A 21,982-nucleotide genomic window follows, 5' to 3' on the forward strand; every position below is an offset into this window, starting at 1 on the left:
TAAGAGCAGTTATTCGATTTCTCCGTATGTACATAATTAATGATTCTTAACACTGCTAAAGTTTTCTTTCGGTGATATACCTAATTACTGTTAACACTACACATGTTTTTTTGTCAGTAATTTACTTTGGCACATAATTTTAGCACTGGGAACGCCTACGAAATGAGTTAATTATTTTTAAACGTTTGCACGTCTTACAGTCGATGAGAAACTCCGAAATAATTAGCTGAAAAACAAATGAAAACTGGATAATATAATATTTACTGATAAAAAAGAAACTGTTATAAAGCTCTACGATCTTTGTTCAATTATTATAATTAGCAATTTGATAGGAATCTCATGAAATAAATAAATCAACATGTCGGGCGGTTGGTCTGCCCGCGGTACCAGGCTAGCATACTCCAGCGGAGCTTTCGCCGAAGCCATTCACGAGCTAACTATGAATGGAGTGCGGATGTGTGCGTGACCGTATTGTCTTCACGGACTGACTATCCGCGCGTGTGTGCCGACACGTGTTTATCCGACCGACCGCGGCGTGGTGGGCATTCATGAGAATTTTCTTAAGTCAACATTTTAGCTGACTAACAGAAATAGTATACGGCTTTGTACTTGCAAAGTTGCGAACTGAAACTTTAGCGTTTATTTAAATTAAGCGCCTTGAAGTCTTGCCGTAAGATGTCAACGAACCTTACGTTTTGGAATTCAAACACGAACGTCTTGTGGGTTTGTTTTGACATTAGCTGTGTTTTAATGATTAGTCAATGTACGGAAACCAGGCATAGTACCTAGTCCTATTTAAAATTGTTCAGACATCCGACTTCGGTCACAAGAAGGAACTATAAGTATAGACATAATTTGTCGTTTTCAAACTAATAACTCTGTTCATATGTCGTACTGTTGACACTGCATCAGCGTAGGTGGCGGAGAAATAAATTGATAGACGATTAATATCGGCTTTCCAAACTGATCATCTAGTTAAAAGTAAAAACGTAAGTAAAAACTATCGAATTAATTAAATAAATCAAATTTAGCCTTGAACTTTATTCTAAACTTAAAACAAAAGCTATTAATGGCCCATGTGATGCAACTTTTCACTTGTTAAAACTCTCCCTGAAAAACATTTGTGTTATCATTTACAAATTTAAAATAATGTCACTATGCCCAATGAAAAATTACTTTAAATTTATTGTCACAACTGATTAAAGCTAAACCATATGACAAGCAAGTATTCCAGCTTCCAGATGTGTTCAGTAAAAATAAAAAACTATTAAGCAAAATATCACTTTACCTCTCGTGGTATAAAGACGATATTTGAATAAAGTTTAAAAACCAGGTGACACATGAGACTGTTTCGACTTGATTGAGCATAAAAAGTGCTCAACACGCCAATGTATAAAGTTACTCACAATGTCAGTGAATACAGACTCATAAATTTCATATTAATGTGTCATAAAAACGCACATTATATTGTATCTAAAAGTTGTTAAAACTTAATAGTGATTTTGTGAAAATTATATTATGACTAGCCATACTCGCCCGCTTCGCTGCGCATTTATAATTTACATTATTATTTATTGTCATTATTATTAGGGAGTCCAACACTCATATAAATATATGCTATCCATTAAATACATGTATTTTCTACATGGATACCAGGTTTCAAGTCAATCGGATGCATGGTTCAGTAGTTATAACGGAACATCCGTAAAAACCACTGCAGATTTATATATTAGTATAGATTATCGACAAAATGTACATCGATAACATACAGTAAAAGATTCCAAATTTAGTTGTAAAAATACAAAAAAATATATATTGAACGTTATTTCGATAATTCCCATTATATTATTTAGCCATCTACATAATGAATTCATTGAGCCACTTAATTAGTTGAGTTCCGCTCGTTTTCATAACACTATCATTGTGACGAATACAAACCGCGGGATTATTCTGTTTAATTTTAATCCTTAGATGATCGCGATAAGAAACATAAAGTTATTAAAAAATATTCCTAGTTGGTTTATTAAAAGCTACAACATTGTAAACATAACATTTCATTAAACTAAGCACGCGCCCAGTCACGAACTTGTGAATGAAACTAAAACCTTCGTTTGTTTATGAAGTGTTAAATAATAGTATTCCGAGAAACTTGTAGTTACTTCGGCTGTTATGCCGGTGAAAATATACATTGGCGAAGTTTTGGCAACATCCTGTATAGCGATCAACAGCTACAGGGGAAGTGGACACCGCAACATCCTCTGCCGTGGATACGTGTCGAATTGTTGTGTGACTTTTGTTTATTATTATTCTTTTTATTTTTGATTTGTGTATGATGACTAACACCTACATTACGTTATTAAAATTCTTTTTCAGTGACAGGGTTGTGATATTAAAAAAATTAAGAAATCATAAATCGAAATTCGAATATATTTTATTCGATGAAGTTATTTAATTTAAAAACCCAGCCAGTGTTGCCATAGTAGTTCTCAACCTTTAAACAAGCATGTTAATGAAACCGTTTGCATTTTGCAATAAAATAAAATGAACTATAAACTAAACATGAGTCATGTAGCTGGCTCGCTCAGATAGCACTCAACAAATTGTCTGCATTGTTCTCGTTAGCACGAAAACTGATATGATAACGAGCTACTGACAATTTGTAATTTCATTATGTTATCGTTTCTGTAATGTTTTTAATAAAATGTATTTTTAGAAAGTAGGTTTATGTTCGTTATTATCCCTTGATTATTTTAATACAAGCTTAGGAGGTAGTATTGGCGATTAATATTGTGCCGAGCTAGTTAGTGGCAATGCGTTTTAAATCGATCGGCTAAGATATCTGTTCAAGTTGAATCTGTTAGAAGTTCAATAACTTAAGTCACCGAGGCGAGGTCGGGTCTCTCGGACCAAAATCGTATAGTATTGCATTCGTTACTACTACATTACATTACTTCATTCATGTTTGTTCCGTTATAGTATTATGTATTTGTATGGTACATATGTAATCTCTTGGCCGAACGTTGCCTACGTAAAGTTTGCTTTTAGTTGTGACGATAATTACATGTATACGAATGAATTTATTATGTACTACATTCTACAAACTGTAAAAGTGTTTTTAATCATTCAAGTATTTATTTCGTTTATGTAAGTGTGCTATGATATGTATAATTTGCTTTTTGCAAAACTCGTTTTTTTACAAATCGGCTTTTATTAACTAGACGGGAGAACGAACTCACGGGTCACCAGTTGTTAGGTGTTTCTAGAAACCTCACGCTCCTCCATCGTATGAGAGTATTGACCCTTCACTATCAATGACGATTGCATATTGAGATCCAATCTTAGATTTCAAGGGCGTTAATGATACTTATAGAGTACGGAAACTGCTAAGAAAATGAATGAAATGAACCTTCTGCACTCTTTCAAGCTGATCCATTGTATTTTACCATAAAAATTTCTTCTTCGCGCAATCCATTGATAGAAGCCAAATATACTATGTATATTATAATACGTTGAATCAATTCTTCATTTAAATAAATATATACGCCTAGTAGCAAATAATGCTTAACAATAGTGGTCCACGCAATTTGTTTGTCGAAAATTTTCATATCAGTGAATTATTTTCTTCAATATTGATTCTAAAAATAGTTTCTATGTAATAAAGATTATATCGGGACGTAGGTACTTGTGATAAAGCTGTTTTCAAACTGGTACGTTAATGCAATTTACATAGTTGATTTGATAAAATTATTATCTTATTTTTACCAATGAATTCATTATCTCCTATAACAATGATATCTTAATTGAAAGATTATTTCAATTATGTTTTAAATTCATGCTGCCATGCAGAATAAAGAAATAAACATGATGATGACAAGTGATGAAAATAAAAAAGACGATGTTTTTTTTTGTTTTAATCAGGAGAAATTGCGACTTCTTGTATACATGTTCGTAAATTTTTCATTTCATTATTTACGTTACTGATGACATTTATTAGTAACGTTCTTTCAATAATACGAGTATGAGTATCTCACTCAATCTTCTAAAATATTGTATTCCTTAAACCATAGTATTTTAAAAAAAAAAGTTAATTATTCTATTTAGTTTAATAGAATAAATTTAATTATAGTAGTGTAAAACTGAATAATTTCATTCTGAGGCTGTATGAAACAAAACCGATTTAAACTAGAAGACTACTTTTGCATATATTTTTTTTAATAAATAATAAATAAATAAATAAATATTTACTAACAATCACGCCACGTTAACTGGTCCCGTGATAAGTTCATAAAGAACTTGTGTTACAGGTACCAGATAACGGATATAAATGTAAGATTTTTATTATACACATACATATCATTATATTTATTATATATCCATAACCCTGGAAAAGAAATTTATATTTATCATACAAATATCTTCCCTTGGCGGGATTCGAACCCGCGACCCCCTTGTGTAGTGACCCTGTCACTTACCACTACACCAGACGGCCGTTAAATTATTTATATTATTATTGGAACGAAGTTCCTTACGGCAGGCTTGAAGGAGATAGGGATTTTGCTGCGCGACCGAACTGAAAAAAATGTGATAGTAAAAACCGTAAGAAAAAGTCCGTGGAATTAGGCACAGCGATATTTCACAGCGCGATATTTTTCTCGTAATTCTTTATTTTTATTTTTTATACGGAACTTCATTCCTATCCGGTATCCCACGACACCACACATCTTTTTTTTATTGCTTAGATGGGTGGACGAGTTCACGGCCCACCCGGCATTAAGCAGTTATCGGAGCCCATACAAATCTACAACGTAAACGACGCCACTCACTTTGAGACAAAAGTTCTAAGGTCTCAGTTTTAACAGTACAACGCCTACCCCACCCCTCAAGCCGAAATGCATTACTGCTTCTCGGCAGAAATAGGTAGGGTGGTGGTACCTTACCGTGCGGACTCACAAGACGTCCTACCCCAGTGCTTTTGTATTATTATTACCATTTTGAATTTACTAATTTTGGTGTGTGATCATGTATACTGTACGTGTCTATGTCTTTAATAGCAGACGTGGTCATGACTCATCAGTTGGTGTTTATTATAGAGTACAGTAATGCCAGGAGCATATTCAAAAAGCTGTCTTCTGCTGAGCATTCTCTTCCGTTTGAAGAAGGATATATCATAACCGTTGCTACTAATACTGAGAAAGGGATTTTTCTTCAGAGCTCGATGGTGCGTGACAGAAATGATCTTTGGAAATACCCTGCCGATGAAGATAGAGGTTCTAGGTTGTAGGGATGAGCTCTGACGGTGAATTGTCACGAGCTTATTATTATTTTAATAATAACACAGATACATCTTATCAAAGATTATTTTAGGTAATTTTTTTACACTATGTGTATCATTATTGGAGTTTTAGTAAGGATTTCTAATTTTTTTCAAGAGATTTGACAGACAAGAGACAATATTATAGCCTATGTCACTCGGGAATAGTGTAGCTTCCAAACAGTGAAAGAATTTTTCAAATCGGTTCCGTAGTTTCGGAGCATATTCAATACAAACAAATATTTCCTCTATAATATTAGTATAGAAGTATAGATAGCACAGCATAAGTACTAGATTCAAACGTAGTCTCATGTTAATATTCCATAGAGTTTTTTTTTATTTTACAATACCAGAGTGTACTGTATATGGTGTTTGATAATTTTTTTCTTATTTTTTTCTTCTGTACATGGCTTAATGAGACGTTCCCATGTCAAAATGCATACAGAGTTAAACACACATGAAACAATGGCCCCGTATGCTTAGGCCACCCTGAAGCGACGTGTACATCTCCAAACATGTCCGTATCGAGTTCAGTGCCCCGCAGTAATAATTAGGTGCAAATAATCCAATAACGGCGCGTTGGGGTGTACGAGATACACGCAAATGAGGTCAATTCAAATATATCGATAGATCTACCGATCGAGATTTGATTTTAAAGTTATAGAGATAAGATTGGTTTTAGAACGTGGCCTCTGAACTATAAGTTATTTATAAATCTTCAAAGTTGACGACACGCGTATTGAAATTTTAGCTCAAATAAGAAGACAAAGTTCGCATTGAAATTCGTGGGTGTTCTTCGGCTTATTTTGTGTTTGGGTTTTTAAAATGTTATAAACAACTTTATTAAAAATGTGAAATATAGTTTTTTATTTATTACTTTGATGGGTGGACGAGCTCGCAGCCCACCTGATGTTAAGTGGTTACTGGAGCCCATAGACATCTACAACGTAAATGCGCCACCCCTTGAGATGTAAGTTCTAAGGTCTCAAGTATAGTTACAGCGGCTGCCCCACCTTCAAACCGAAACGTATTACTGCTTCACGGCAGAAATAGGCAGGGTGGTGGTACCTACCCGTGCGGACTCAGAAGAAGTCCTACCACCAGTAAAAAGAAGAAGAAGTTAGAAGAACTTTCTGGGGTGAATTTCGTGTTTTCGTGGTAATGGGTCATAGGGTCAACCATCTGTGACCAGGAAAACTGTAAAGTATGATAAAGTATAATATTTAGAGTTTTCGAAAAGTCTGGGAAAAAAAACGCGAGATTTATTTTAATTGCGACTACGACTCGCGAAGCTCTTTGTAAAATCTCTTAAAATAAATAGCTTAGGGTTTTCAATAAAACGAAAATCGCACATACATTATTAGGAACCCTACAGTCCGCACGGATAGATACCACCACCCTGCCTATTTCTGCCGTGAAGCAGTAATGCGTTTCGGTTTGAAGGGTGGGGCAGCCGTTCTAACTACACTGAAAACTTAGAACTTATATCTCAAGGTGGGTGGCGCATTTACTTTGTATATGTCTATGGGCTCCAGTAACAACTTAGCACAAGGTGGGCTGTGAGCTCGTCCACCCATGTGAGCAATAAAAAAAAAAGACTTCATCTTTATAAAGATACCCATTTCCATCTTATTTTCATGTAAACGTTCATTGAAGCGACAATAAAAGGCTTTATGCAAATAATTCGTATTGTATGTTAAGTATTTGGTTTTCGAATTCATATTATGCACAATAAAAATACCTACAAATTATCGGGCCGTCCACAATAAACACAATTTACAGTCAATTCGTTCGTTTATCCGCGTAATGTGTTTCAAGTGATGAATGGAAATTATTTGCGAATTCGTGTACCTACTGTATTCTTAACGTATGAGCCATGTACATAGGTCTTGCAACTTTTCATGTTAAAAAAAAACCAGGTAGATGGATTTTTATAAAACGTAATGACGTTATAAATAAAATGGAAGCGGGGAGTGTTTTTATTTATCATTAATCTTTACATATTATAAATAAAATTGGAGTGTCTCTTTGTAATATTGAAATAACCGCTTTTTACTACATGCATATATACGGTACATACACCAAAATAACGTTTTTTTACAATTTTTGTCTGTCTGTCTGTCTGTTTGTTCCGGCTAATATCTGGAACGGCTGGACCGATTTTGATGGGACTTTCACTGACAGGTAGCTGATGATATAAGAAGTAACTTAGTCTAATTTTTTTAGACTAGCTTCACCATGCGGTGTCACCCGCGGTACGACAATAAGCGCGGGTATCATCGCGGGACTCAACTATCAATAATAAAATTTAAAGTTTCCGAAGCGAAGCGAGGGCGGGTCGCTAGTTAATAATACGTATGTTATTAGTAACTTCATCAATTAAAATCCCTGAAGTCAAATGGGCCATGAAAAAAATACGAAAGCCCTTTAGTTGTTAAGTTAATCATTTATGCTATTGATGTCTATGAGGCTTCGGTAACCAGCTAATATCAGATAAGCCATAAGGGCGTCCAATATAAAATTGTCCTCGACTTATAAATCAACTACCAGGCGATCATGATCCATAAGAAGATTTAGGTCTTATCTCTACAGAGCCGTAATTATTACGTCTATATTATTATAACGGGTTATCCTCAATTTATATGACACTTAAGAAGCTTTCTATTAAAATATCTCTATTGTCTTAAACTTCGTACAATTAGTAGTACGAGTAATAGAAAGAAAATTTCAGAATCTATGACGTCAATTAAACAAGATAACTGTATTTAGAATAGTTACAAAACATCTAATAGTTTGTAAAGCACTTGACGGTTGGAAACTGCACTTGATGCCCCTAAAGAGGATGCTTCGTATTATCCTATTCAGGCCTAACTATTTAGTAATCGTAGACTACGACCTAGGAACATCAATCAAGCCCAGGAAAGCTACATCGCGTACAATATAAATATCCTGACAAGTGTGCATATTGAATTTGTAAAATTACAGCAATTTAGGTACCTATATGTACATATATGTGAAGATAACATACTCTCTGAGAATTTCAGAATTTCATTTACTTTATTTTTTTTATTGCTTAGATGGATGGACGAGCTCACAGCCCACCTGGTGTTAAGTGGTTACTGGAGCCCATAGATATCTACAACGTAAATGCGCCATCCACCTCGAGATATAAGTTCTAAGGTCTCAGTATAGTTAGAACGGCTACCCCACCCTTCGAAACGAAACGCATTACTGCTTCACGACGGAAATAGGCGGGATGGTGGTACCTACCCGTGCGGACTCCCAAGAGGTCCTGCCACCAGTGAGAGTTACTTTCTGAGTACTTACTATACAAGCGTGTGTTGTCAGTTAAGTTTATTAATTTATCTTTCTTAGACTAAAAAACTAATGAGACTAAAGTAAAGCAAAGTTTGTTTCATAGAAACTTAAAATGAAGCCTAAAAAATTTACTTCGTATGGATATAATTAAAACTACTTTTACGGTTTGATCTGGAGTTTTTTTACTGATACTTTTCATTTACGTTTCTACTTTACGTTTTTAACTGTATTATTTTCGTCGTTTCGAATACTTTACAGTGTTCGTGGTCACGGACTACCCGATGATATGTAGGCGAAGTAAAATGTCCCTTAGAAATAAGGTGACACTCTACAAAACTTGCATACGCCCCGTCATGACCTATGCAAGTGTAGTGTTCGCTCACGCGGCCCGCATACACTTAAAATCCTTTCAAATTATTCAATCCCGTTTTTGCAGGATAGCCGTCGGAGCCCCGTGGTTCGTCAGGAACGTCGACCTCCATGACGACCTGGACTTAGAGTCCATCAGTAAGTATCTTCAGTCGGCGTCCATGCGCCACTTCGATAAAGCGGCACGACACGAGAACCCTCTCATCGTGGCCGCCGGTAACTACATTCCCGATCCTGCGGACAGAATGGAAAGCAGTCGACGTCGCCCTAAACACGTCATCTCGGATCCTCCTGATCCACTAACGGTGCTTTTAGGTACTTCAAGCACCGGTCACCGTTCTCGTCGAACCCGTCGCTTGCGACGAAGGGCTCGACGAGTAAATTAACTCTCAGACACAGCCCACTGAGTTTCTCGCCGGATCTTCTCAGTGGGTCGCGTTTCCGATCCGGTGGTAGATTCTGCGAAGCACGACTCTTGCTAGGGTTCGTGTTAGCAACATCGTCAGGTTTGAGCCCCGTGAGCTCACCTACTAAAGTTAGGGCTACGCTGAAATAGCCGCTAGGGCTATCAGCTTAGGTAGGAAAAAAAAAAAAAAAAAAAAAAAAAAAAGGTCACGGATTACCAATGTTTTGGAAATGTTGGAAATAATGTACTTTTAATTATATATATCTCTCTCTCTCTCTCTTCAATCGGTCCCTCATTGCTGAGGATCGTGACTCCGTCCGATTCCGTCAACTAGCTGTCTCCATCGATCCCGTTCTGTATTTTTTTTCTACCTATGCTGATAGTCTTGAGAGAAGCCGGCTCAAACCGGAGTGTTGCTAACACTGGCCCTAGCAAGAGCAGTGCTTCGCAGAATCTACGATCGGATCAGAAACGCGACCCATTGAGAAGATCCGGCGAGAAACTCAGTGGGCTGTGTCTGTGGGTTAATTCGCTCGTCGAGCCCTTCGTCGCAAGCGACGGGTCCGACGAGGACGATGAACGGTACTTATGGTACCTAAAAGCACCGTTAATAGATCGAGGGGATCCGTAATGAGGTGGTTTGGGCGACGTCGACTATTTACCATTCGGTCTACAGAATCGGGTATGTAATTTCCAACGGCCGCGACAAGAGGGTTCTCATGTCGTGCCGCCTTCTCAAAGTGCCGTTCTGTAGCTTGGTGGATTGCGTCGCTGACAGGTATTTTCAGCTCCTCCGCTATTTGTATTATTTAATTATATCTACGACTGCCAAAAACCTATGAGTGTGGGATATTTTCGAAAAATATTTAACTAATAACTGTATTCCTCAAAGGACACGAATAAGTTTATAAATATATTTTGAAATCAGATACAACTGAAGGATATATGTATTGAAAGCGTTAAGTGCGTAGACAATGCATATTACGACGCCGGATGAGACACTCGTGTCGCAGCCGGACATTCGGCTTACCAGCTGACTGACTTCCGCTCCTCACTGATTTGGAGGAAGGGAGTACTAATACGTTATGATTATTTACTCGATGCTCATAGCAGATCTGAGCGATCTATCAAACTTTAGAGTGTGGGTAAAACGACTGACTTTACGTCTAAATGTTAAGGAATAATATGATATGGCTGGAATAAACCCTCAGGCTATCAGCAAATGGGTAACAGAAAAAATAAGGAATAAATTATTTTCATCACTTAAAACTTTATCTTTTGTCGAACAAAAAGCTCGGTATAGTTAAGCTCCATTTTAAAACATCATATTTACGTTTTTATGTACATATAATAAATGAATAAAACGTAAGAAAATCTATGTATATTAGCTGGCACGGCAAACGTTGTTTTGCCATATAAATTATTTCTAAGAAAGATAAATAACCTAGATACCGATTGCTGCGCCTTCTACGGGGCTAATATGAATCTAAACCATCCAGGGTGCCACCCAAACGCATACAAAAAAATATCATTCAAATCGGTCCAGCCGTTTAGGAGGAGTTCAGTGACAAACACACGCACAGAAGAAATATATATACCTATATATATATATATATATAAAGATAAGTTTCAACACATACCGCATAAACGATTCGACAATTAATGTCTATGCATAATGCCTTGCGAGAATAACATAGTTTTATTGATTAAAGTACACTTACCTAGGGAAGCCTCTGGGTCAGAAAGATCGGAGAGTGAGGGTACCTTCTGCATTGCACGGGGCTCCTCAGCTTCCTGGGGCTCACACTTTATGCCATCGGCGTTGCCACCACCCTCGTCACACTGAAACAAGTGAAAACATTTACTTATTGCTTTCATAATTAAAACCACTTAGATCAGCTTTCATAAATTGTAAATTGGGTGCCTATTACATGCTATATTCTGAAGTACAAGCAGGGTGTAATAATAAAAATAAATAATGGTTTAAAAAAACTAACCACGCTTTTTTTTTACAATAAAATCATTTTTTCTTACACTATTTTTAATTCAAATTTATTAAAATTTATTTTCTATTTTTTAGTTAGATTTTCTATAAAAGCGTTTTTTGTTAGTTTTTTTTAAACTATTATTTATTTTCCATTTTTTAGTTGAATATTCAATTTTTTTCAATCTTTTTTTAAATACTGATTTGTTATCGGTCCATAATAAGTATACCAAATTTCGAGTTAATCCGACGCTTTGAAGGGGGTCAAAATCATGTTCAAAGATTCCGTTACATACATACGTCTGAAGCTAATAAAAGCGTATTAATAAACAAAGACGTAATTTGTAAAGAGTTGAATATGCTACTACTTTCTAAGCTAATCGCAATTGTCGTGTAGCTTAATATGACGTGAGGACGCAATGTAACGCGAACTCAAATAACTAAAGCTACACAGAACCGGGAACCGCACGAGTCACTTGTTTTTTAATAGTATCACATTGTGAGCAGCAGAAACATATAATCGATTTAAAATAAAACTAAATCTTTCAAATCGATGTTTTTAAACAAACTTAACCGAAATTCAAAATAATTATATATTGAATTAAAAAAAACCTACTCTATCACGGTTTGATTGCAGTGAATTCGTTGATTTATGAAACTGAATGTAATTATTTAATTTTCGTACTTATTCATAGAATTATTCAATCTTCTAAAATTGTTGAAGTTTGCGGCAGAGATAAACAGGAAGGTACAGAGTTTTACAGTAGCTGCCTATGTGAGTAGATAATTAGCAGCTATGAGTTCCACTTTGAAAAATATGCCATACAGCTACACATACTTCGACCTTAAGCCTCAAGCTGGTTGATCTCATTCATGCTTATAGCATCCAAGATCGACTGGACACCAGAAGAGTCGTCTCTATTCGGTCAGAGGATTTTTTTTTGGTAATACAAATGACGTTGCTCATGCCTTAAAACTTTCTAACATAATAATCTTTATAAAATGCGATAATATAGATTAGGGAAAAAATGCTGAAAATGCTGAAATTCTTTAATTATTTTATAATATAGCACAGTTGAATCGTTCAATATAATATTAGCAAGATTATTGACACTGCTAGTATCGCCATACTCAACAATGTTGGATGTCAATATTCCACCCACACAAGTCCACTTCCGTTCTCTGTTCGGACATGCTTCGCCTAAAATATTACACAGCAGACAATACTTCAGCTTCGTAAACGATCTTTTGATCTATCTTTAGAAGCGTTTCAAAGAAACAAATCGTTATTTGACTAAAAACTAAAGTTTTGCATATTATCTACATTCTCGGGCAAATACGATTTTGGAGGCCGCAGTTGCTGGTTTCAATGCAGAATTCTAATGAATTTAGAGGATTGGCGTATTATTTGGCAAGCTTGTTATTCAAACAAGAGCTTATATATAGGTATATATTTCAAGTTAATTGGTAAATTTTGAAATTTGTTTGTTCCGTTTTATTATTTCAGACGATCATAAAACTATATCTAAAATAAATAAATAAACCAATTTTAATAATTTTAAAAGACGCTTAAAATATTTAGACGGTTCTTAATGCGTATAGTTTTCTTTTCCTGATATTACTTGTCTTAAAAAATATTGTTTTACGCACTGAGGGAGAAAAGTGGGACGTTCACGGCCGCAAATTATTGTTAACAATCGCTAGGAGATGTTCTACTTTTCCTAGGTGCTTATACCATGAAAAGTGACAACTTTGCTTTTAGTCCCTGGCAAGCGGGACAAAAGTACCCGATTCTCACCGGGAGAGAAAACCGGGGGAAAAATGCAATTAAATGCAGACCGTATTGAAATTACAGCTAGAAACATTAATAGTTCTATGTAGTGACAGCATATCAATGACCCTTTTCAATTGGTAATAACCCGTGACACTAGCCCTAATCACAAAGTGTATCAATATTACCCAATAAAAACGTCGAAATCGAATCAGGGAGTTGGGGCGACCCTCGAAGCAATCAGACGCAATCTGTTCCTATCTATGTCTAACCAACCAGGATTTATTGAATGTTGTATGGGGTTTATATTTTTTTGTAAATTTGACATTTTTTAAGATAAGTTTTTTTTTAATTTTTAGTCAAACGAGTATACGGCCCGTGGAGATCAGGAAAGAAAAGAACACAGCCAATCCTGGCTTGTTGATAAGTTTAAGTTTTGGCATCGGTTTGACATTCTTAAATCTAAATGTGTCAAAGTTTAATTTTATACTGATGTTGTCGTGTGTGAATGACGATATAAGAGAGAGAAGAGTGAGTATTGAGATGACGGCTAATAGAAGAGAATAGAATAGAAAATTTCACTGTGCCGACCCCACCTAGTGGAGTAAAGTGCAGACAAAGGAAAAGTTGTCATCAACTTGCATTGTACTCAACAATTGAGGACTTTATAAGATAGGGTCTGCTAATGCTGGATTATTCAGAGTTGCACGATTCAGAAGATTATGCCAACAGAACAATGTTTCAGTAAAATAAAAGAAAAATGAAATAATTAAAATTATGCTCTACTTCAATTAAAATGGGGATGGATGGTGATACTAAATTTATAAATATCTACTACTAAATATCTAAATAACGGAGTGCTTGGAAAAATGAAGTCCTCAATATAGGCGGACTATCTATGTGTCTAGCAAGCACTCTCTGATGATGTTGGAGAAGAAGGCTTGTAACATATTTTTTCTTATCATTTATTCTTCAGTCCTATTAACTGTACGTTTACAAAAAAACATTTCGACGATTGAAAAATGCACCAACTTCCACGGTGTTAAAGTGCATGTTTCACTACAGCTGCGAAACAAAGGTCAAACCTGATTGTATTTCATTGCTAATCGGTCGGGAGTAATACAGAGGAGGCTATAAATACATGTGTTCTGTTTTACAGACCCAAAGTCACAAAGAGAATAAGCAGAATTCAGGTTAATGAATTTTCTATTCAGTGAACCGCACACAATGATTAAGTCGTAAACATCCTCGGGATATTTCCGTATTACAAACACAAGGGTGAAGTTACCCCCGTTTGTCTCGGCACGTGATTATCGATGCGGGGCACGATCCCAATTCACTAACGCCTCTTATTACTCAAAACGACGATTGACACACAGTTCGTATGTTTGTTAAGAAATAAACTACAAAAGGACCACTTTGAAATTAGTCTTCTCGGCTAGGGTGTTTCTATCTGATGATAGTTTTGGTCATTTACAAAAATATAATGTAACAGAACTGAATTACGATTTGCTTGGCTTGTTTGAGTTGATTTGATATAAGAAGGTTAAATAATAATCTATAATACATCATCCGCAAACAACTACTAAAGAATCAGTAACAATATTAAAATGTTTTAATCTTAGATCTAATATCTATTACCATAATTATGTGTACCTTATTATAAACAGTAAATGCATTTTTTCTAAATTTATTTCATTAATCGCTAAATATCGTGTAAAGCAAATGAACTACTTTGAATTAAAATATATATTATATTTTGAGTATTATCGTACGGTACGGTATTACGAGTAACGAAAATCATTAACAAAACCGGATGAACAATGTAAGGACGTAATTTATGGAACAGTGCGTGACAGTAAAATTTTTCACATCTAATTTTTAAAGATAAAAAGTATTTTAAAAATCAATTAGTACCCGACGCTATAACATTCTTTTATTTAACATTTATACATGAATTGCAACTTTAATTGTGTCAAGTTTATTATTTTTATTATATACCATAGCAAAACTAATAACTGACCTCTCCGAAGATGCTATTTGAGTAAATATTAAAGTACATTATTAGTGTAAATTAGCCGGTCCATTCGGGCGTGTCTCGTTAGGGCTGGATACGATATCCGGCTTATAATTAAAGCTATACGTCTAGTTACGTCCGCTTCGAAGGACATGAAAAATTAATCGTGATTTTTCTATGCAATCAGCTAACAGTTCGTATATCAGCTAGCCGTGCTGCCCACGAGAACGTTAAGCAATACAAAATGTTGATAAAACTGTTACACTAGCAAACTTGTATTTTGTAAATATCATTGACGTTTTAAACATTCAACTACACGATATATGAATGCAACGATTTGTATTAAGCAAAAATATTGAATTTTAACTAGACAGATATTCGTGTTTGAGCAGTTCCAGATATTCCAGTACGAAAAACGAAACCGAACTTCGTTTAATTTAAATAAATAAAAAAACGGATCATCGTGAGAGATTTACAGTGATTCAAATTGTTATTTATCTTTGCCGGAGGATTAACAAGAGTAGATAAATTGGGGTGCCTTTAAAAAGTAGCGACGTGTGACATATTGAGACAAGATCGAGGCCTCTCACACTTCACTAGCGTTTAGCTTTAGAACGACAAATTGACAATTAACAATACTAATACATTATCCACATCCTCTACAATTACCAGAATGCTGTTTGAATTATTTTCCAGATTTAAGGCGCAGTTCTCGTCACAAAATCTAAAACACACACGCAACATTTTAAATAATCGATTCAGATTTATAAATTTCCTTAAATAATTTATTTCTGTTTCATAATTTTATGTTAAGGCGAGAAATAGACCTATCTATTATTATTATTCGTTTTTTTATATCGCATTTAATATGTCGTCATTCTTGTCGTTCAAAAAATCCGGATTGCTCTGTTACGCCCGACTTATATATACCTATTATAACATTTTACAGTTATCGCAAAACACGATTTTAGATCGTGAGAAAAATCTGCGTTTCACAGTATAGTTTCAGAGAAATAAATGGCGTTTATGGTATCAGGTTTTTATTTATTATAATTTAAGTTAAATTTAAATCCAATTAAGCTTGTCAATGTAGCGAACACTAAACTAGATTTCGATGCCGTTAGTAATATAAATATTCGCAATCCAGTTAAGATTCGTGTAACTACGTATCTCTCCGTTACATGAGTCGTCTATTATCAAAGGTGGCAATCTGTGCATTTGGACAAAAAAATGTTATTGATATGTCAATACAGATTGATTTGAATATAATCGTTTCCTTCAAAGAATACGGTTCAAAACCTGCATTAAATAAAGGTTAATACTTAACCTGTTATTTATCTAAGATGCCGTTCAGAAGAGTTTTGTGACTGCCAATGGAATACAAAGTCAATAATTCGTTTTTCTGATTTACCAATAATTGTCCAAAAGTCACATTGCCGGCTTTGATAATAGTCGACTCACATCTATCAAAATGATTATGAATGAAAACGAGATAAATTATTATTTACTTATTTAAAGGATATCCGTTGCGCGAACATGGTTAACGCAAGCCCATCCATTGTGTTTGAATCTTGATGAAACTTATCGTTATTCAACTGTAATCCTCAAGAACATACGTGTACTTATTCATTCAGCATATGCCTCGACGGGAGCGATAATAAATCATGTCAGAAGATATGCTTTATAGTGACAGCTCTGGGCTGGATGGAGGTGTTAATGTCAAAACTGGCGACGGCCTCTTTATTTCACCCTTGTTATTAACAGCCCTTTCTTCAACTCTTCGCTCGATAATTTAGTGGTACTTGACTTCGGCGACCGGCATTTAAATTCCGGATCGTCAAGAATTTATAGTATTACTAGCTAGCCCGACAGACTTCGCAGTGCCTCAATCGATAAATAAAAGACCTAAGCTTTTGTATAAAATAAACTTAAAACAAACAAAAGGAATCCGTCCGATGTGGGACACATCAGAGGGAAAACAAAATTGTTATTTTTATTTAATTCCGAGCATTTTCATATTTATCTACCTTTTAAACCTTCTCTGGACTTCCACAAATAATTCAAGACCAAAATTTGCCAAATCGGTCCAGCCATTCTCGAGTTTTAGCGAGAATAACGAACAGCAATTCGTTTTTATATATATACATAGATTATTATCTCTATCACACTGTCTAAGTTCGGAATTCGTTTATACACTAGAAAGTAAATTTATTATGGAAACATCGTAGTCCTAAATACAATTGTGTGACACTAATACATCAATCCGGCGATTCGTAAAGAATATAAAATAAAAAATTACAAAGCGTAACCCATTCGTAAAAGTCCCTTGTATTTTTTCGTCACAGTCAGCTAATGTCGAAACTCATTAGTATAGCTTAACGTCAGTGTCACGGGCAAGTTTAAAAATATAAAAAACAAATAAAAAGAACTAAAGATCTTTGAAATAGATGCCGGGGAAGCTTTGAGTTTGTTTTCGATACTCCTTTACGCGGTCGATGATTGATTGTTACCGTACGCGCTCGCGTGACTGTATCAAATGTACCACTTCATTAAACTCGTCTACACAACACTACAAAGTCGAAACAGCTACGTGAAAGAAGATTCATAGACGCCAGGTAATTATTAGCAGAGTCTAAAAACTATTTCGCTAAACGTAAATATACTATTCTTGGAAGGTGAGAATTTCCGTGTTTTGATTTTCTCAAAATTTATCGTTTCATTAACACATTATGAGGGTATTCCGTACTTTTTGATCGATTCGGTCTTAATATATCAGACACGGGAAACGTAACACACATTTACACATCGCCTATAAAGATATAAGTAAAGCAGATACAGAGAAGAATACAGAGAAGTCGAACGTTGTTACTGTGTAGTTAGTGACCAAAATAGTATTTTCTACGGTTTTCTCGAGTTTTAAACAAATTTTGAATCTATTCTATAACGTCCCGTTTATTTGAAAAAAAAAAAAATTCCCTTAATTACATTGCGCTTCATAATTTAACTAGCTTTTGCCCGCGACTCCGTCCGCGTGAAATAGTTACTTTGGCATAACGCTAAATTTTACCCCCCACTTCATTTACGTACAAAGTGAAAATATTTTTGAATTATAGAATGTTAAGGAGCCATTTAAACCTCTATTTTGAAAATTCTTTATTGTTGCTTCACTTGTATTGGTCTTACAGTGATGTTATATAGCCTATTAGCTTTCCTCTATAAATGGGCTATCTAACACTGAAAGAATTTTTCAAATCGGACCAGTAGTAGTTCCTGAGATTAGCGCGTTCAAACAACTCTTCAGCTTTATAATATTAGTATATTTAATAAATTCTATATATGTATAAAAATGAATTGCTGTTTTTTAGTCTCGCTAAAACTCGAGAACGACTGGACCGATTAGGCTAATTTTGGTCTTGAATTATTTGTGGAAGTCCAGAGAAGGTTTAAAAGGTAGATAAACATGAAAATTCTCGGAATTAAATAAAAATAACAATTTTGTTTTCCTTTGATGTGTCCCCCGTCGGACGGATTCCTTTTGTTTGTTTTAAGTTTATTTTATACAAAAGTTTAGGTTATTTATCGATTGAGGCACTACGAAGTCTGCCGGGTCAGCTAGTATTTAATAAATAATAATAGTCGGTAATTAGAAAGTTTGTTAGTTAAAACCGGTTTCAGTTATAACGACTATAAATAGGTACCTACAGTGATTTTTATATTCCGTACAAAAAGCGTATGGCGTGTCAAAAAGGACGAGTTCGCATCACGCTCGGCTGAGTTGCGCCGGCGCATCCGGCATAGTGCAGACGATATGGCCCTTCCCTAACCACAGGGCTCCCCATTTTACATTCTCTTATTATGGTCACTTGATACGCACACGTAAAATCACAGGTTTTTATTCCTATGTGAACATTTCATGATCAAACGTACAGTACTAGGTGTAAAGTAAAAAAAGAACGTCTTGCAATTCCAAGCGATATGAATGAAAGGAAGTGAGCAGTTAGAAGTGACACGTTGTAAATAGGTCAATGTTACGAAGGCCGGTCTGGTAGGTTTTCTATAGAAAGTAACAAGACCTTCTTTAAGTTTCTAGATATAAATGTTAGGGAAAATTTATACTAGTAGAGCTTTTTGAATATTATAATCTCCTAATCTCGGATTCTCGGAATCTCGAGATTATTAGGAAATAGTTATGTCGGAGAATCTTTTAAAGGTATTCATATTTTGGGCGGCTATTTGTCAGGGAAGAGGTACGCGTCCAGCATCTTCTAGTTGCGCTTACAAAATTTTGTTAACTCACCCGTAATATCGTTTTTCTCCCCACATTTAACTTCGGACTTTCAATTCTTCCTCCCTTTGCCCCAAACCTTTCTTTAAATTTGCAATCGATAGGCTGAGGCGACTATTCCATACCACATGAATCATTAGTTCATTGATAAATAAATGTACAACAAAATTTGATAATTATATAAAGTATTCTCAGCGGTAGATTTTGCCAAGCACTGCTCTCGCTAGCTAGGGCTAGTGTTAGCAACTCTGTAAGACTAGAGTCCCGTGAGCTCACCTACTCGTTTGGCGAATCTAGTATGACCCCTTGAGGTCACTAGAATACAAATCAGAAAAAAAAAAAAAACAATACATGTGTGCAATTCACACGTGGTAGAAGTGAAACCTTCCAAAATTAAAATACAATTATCCTAAACGTCTTAAGTATATGTAAAATTTTGTCATTAGTAAATAATTGTAAGGTAGCGCCCTCTGTGAATTGATATTTTAATTTCACGTATAATCCTAAATTAAAATTCACTACAAGAGCTTTCATACACACGTTAGTATTAAAAAATCTCACAGATGGCGCTGTATTAAATAGTATGTATATTTCTGACTCATTTTTGTATTTTTGTCTCTTACCTGTCGTTTTTTCCGTTGCATCCGGTTTGAAATCACAACGATTCTAAAGAAGTTTTCAATTCAAAACAAAAAAAAAAAAACAGAAAACTGTAAAGATTTCGAATCCTCAGAAATATTATAATGACAGTAAAAAAACACGAGAGTCAACCGTAATAATGATTTAAATATGCATATACCGAACTCGCGAATACTGAAGAAAATTTAATTACTGCCTTGATTTATTATTATTTAACGCACTTGAATCTAGATATAATACTTATGAGATTAAGAGTCTAATCTTCGTATATGCGTTTATTATCTACGATGTGCAAAACAGTTTTACTAACTTATAGAAGAATTCTCCTTTCTTGAAGCTGGTTAATAAAACAGAGCAGAGAGCTTCGTTCATATTGAATCGGTATTTAAGTTGCTTTCTGCGGTAATTATAAACTAATTTACGATTGGATTTGGAAACGGTTTTATGGGGAACGTACATTTCACAATAAATTTAAATAATTATACTGTTATAGTATGTATAAATTTCATTTGAAACTTGAAAACTTATTTTAAGCCAAAACATAGTTATTATGTACATAATTAGAATAGTATAATTTTAGGCATTCAAAGAGATATTAATAATATTGAAATAATATACGGCCGTCTGGTGTAGTGGTAAGTGACATGATCACTACACAAGGGGGTCGCGGGTTCGAATCCCGCCAAGGGAAGATATTTGTATGATAAATTTAAATGTCTTTTCCAGGGTTATGGGTGTATATTAAATATATGTATGTGTATAATAAAAATCTTACATTTATATCCGTTATCTGGTACCTGTAACACAAGTTCTTTACGAACATATCACGGGACCAGTTAACGTGGCGTGATTGTTAGTAAATATTTATTTATTTATTATTTATTATTATTATAATACATTTTTGGCAAGGAATACTTGTGGCACTGGCTGTTGGGTATTGTGCGAGCCAGTGCTCTCTCAGTTTCTGCCGCAAAGTAATTATGCGTCCCAGCCTGGCGGAGCAATCCTTATATTCTCCAGCCACAATACGGTTGAGACTTCGATCGTTGGTTCTTTAACGTTAATTTATTTATGTTTTGTATTTATATAATACATTTGTCTGAGAGCTCTGATAATCACTTAACACCAATTGGCTGTCACCGTGGATGGTATCGTAAATTTCGTGAACACAATAGAACAATAAAATAAAAAAGAAAATGATTCTTGGACTGGACCACCGAAGGAGGAATTCGTTTGATAATATCCCTCTCTGGAAGTAGAAGATTGGCAGTGTGCAATACTTGCCGCACCTACTGATTCAATAGCTCAAATTTCATTGGAATAAAACGGCATATCGCTAATGACGCGGCATTATAATTGTGAGTAATACTTCTCAATTTGATGCTAACAAAATTGGTGGTTAGCAGTATCAGCAACATTGGGACTATAGTAATTCCATCAGAGCACATACCTAATAGGAACGTGAATTTCCGTACAAACGTTCATAGGAAACCTTATCTATTAATTACACTAATAATCGTTTTGATAAGATTACTGACAATCGCTTACATCATGAATATATAGCGGTAGGCAGCGGCTTGGTTCTGCCCCTGGCATTGCTGAAGTCCATGGGCAACGGTAACCACTCACCATCAGGTGGGCCATATGCTCATCTGCCTACAAGGGCAATAAAAAAAAAAGAATAAAGTTGAATTTGGTTAAATTAAAGTTTGTGCTATAAAACGATTTATTTAGCACTGCTGACGGACGTTTTTTCGACGACATCTAAGCAATAAAAAAAAACGTTTGAAAGAATTTAAATCTCCTGTCGCTTAATAAGTTGCGCCCGGTCGTCGGTTGAGACAGAGCTCATGCAAAGTAAGCTGGCGCGAAGCGTATGCCT

The 21,982-nt window shown here is 35.1% G+C and overlaps 1 protein-coding gene across 2 annotated transcripts in view; it reads right to left on the bottom strand.

Annotated features, from left to right (window-relative positions):
- LOC101745606 (ETS-like protein pointed) overlaps positions 1–21,982 on the bottom strand; it is a 172,085-nt gene that overhangs the window by 125,073 nt on the left and 25,030 nt on the right. For both annotated transcript variants that reach the window (XM_012688950.4, XM_004924452.5), the window contains exon 3: positions 11,126–11,246. In XM_012688950.4, coding sequence (XP_012544404.1) covers positions 11,126–11,246 — 121 coding nt within the window. The remainder of the gene's footprint in view (positions 1–11,125; positions 11,247–21,982) is intronic.

This window comes from Bombyx mori, chromosome 25 (assembly GCF_030269925.1).
Source record: "Bombyx mori chromosome 25, ASM3026992v2".
Lineage (NCBI taxonomy): Eukaryota > Metazoa > Arthropoda > Insecta > Lepidoptera > Bombycidae > Bombyx > Bombyx mori.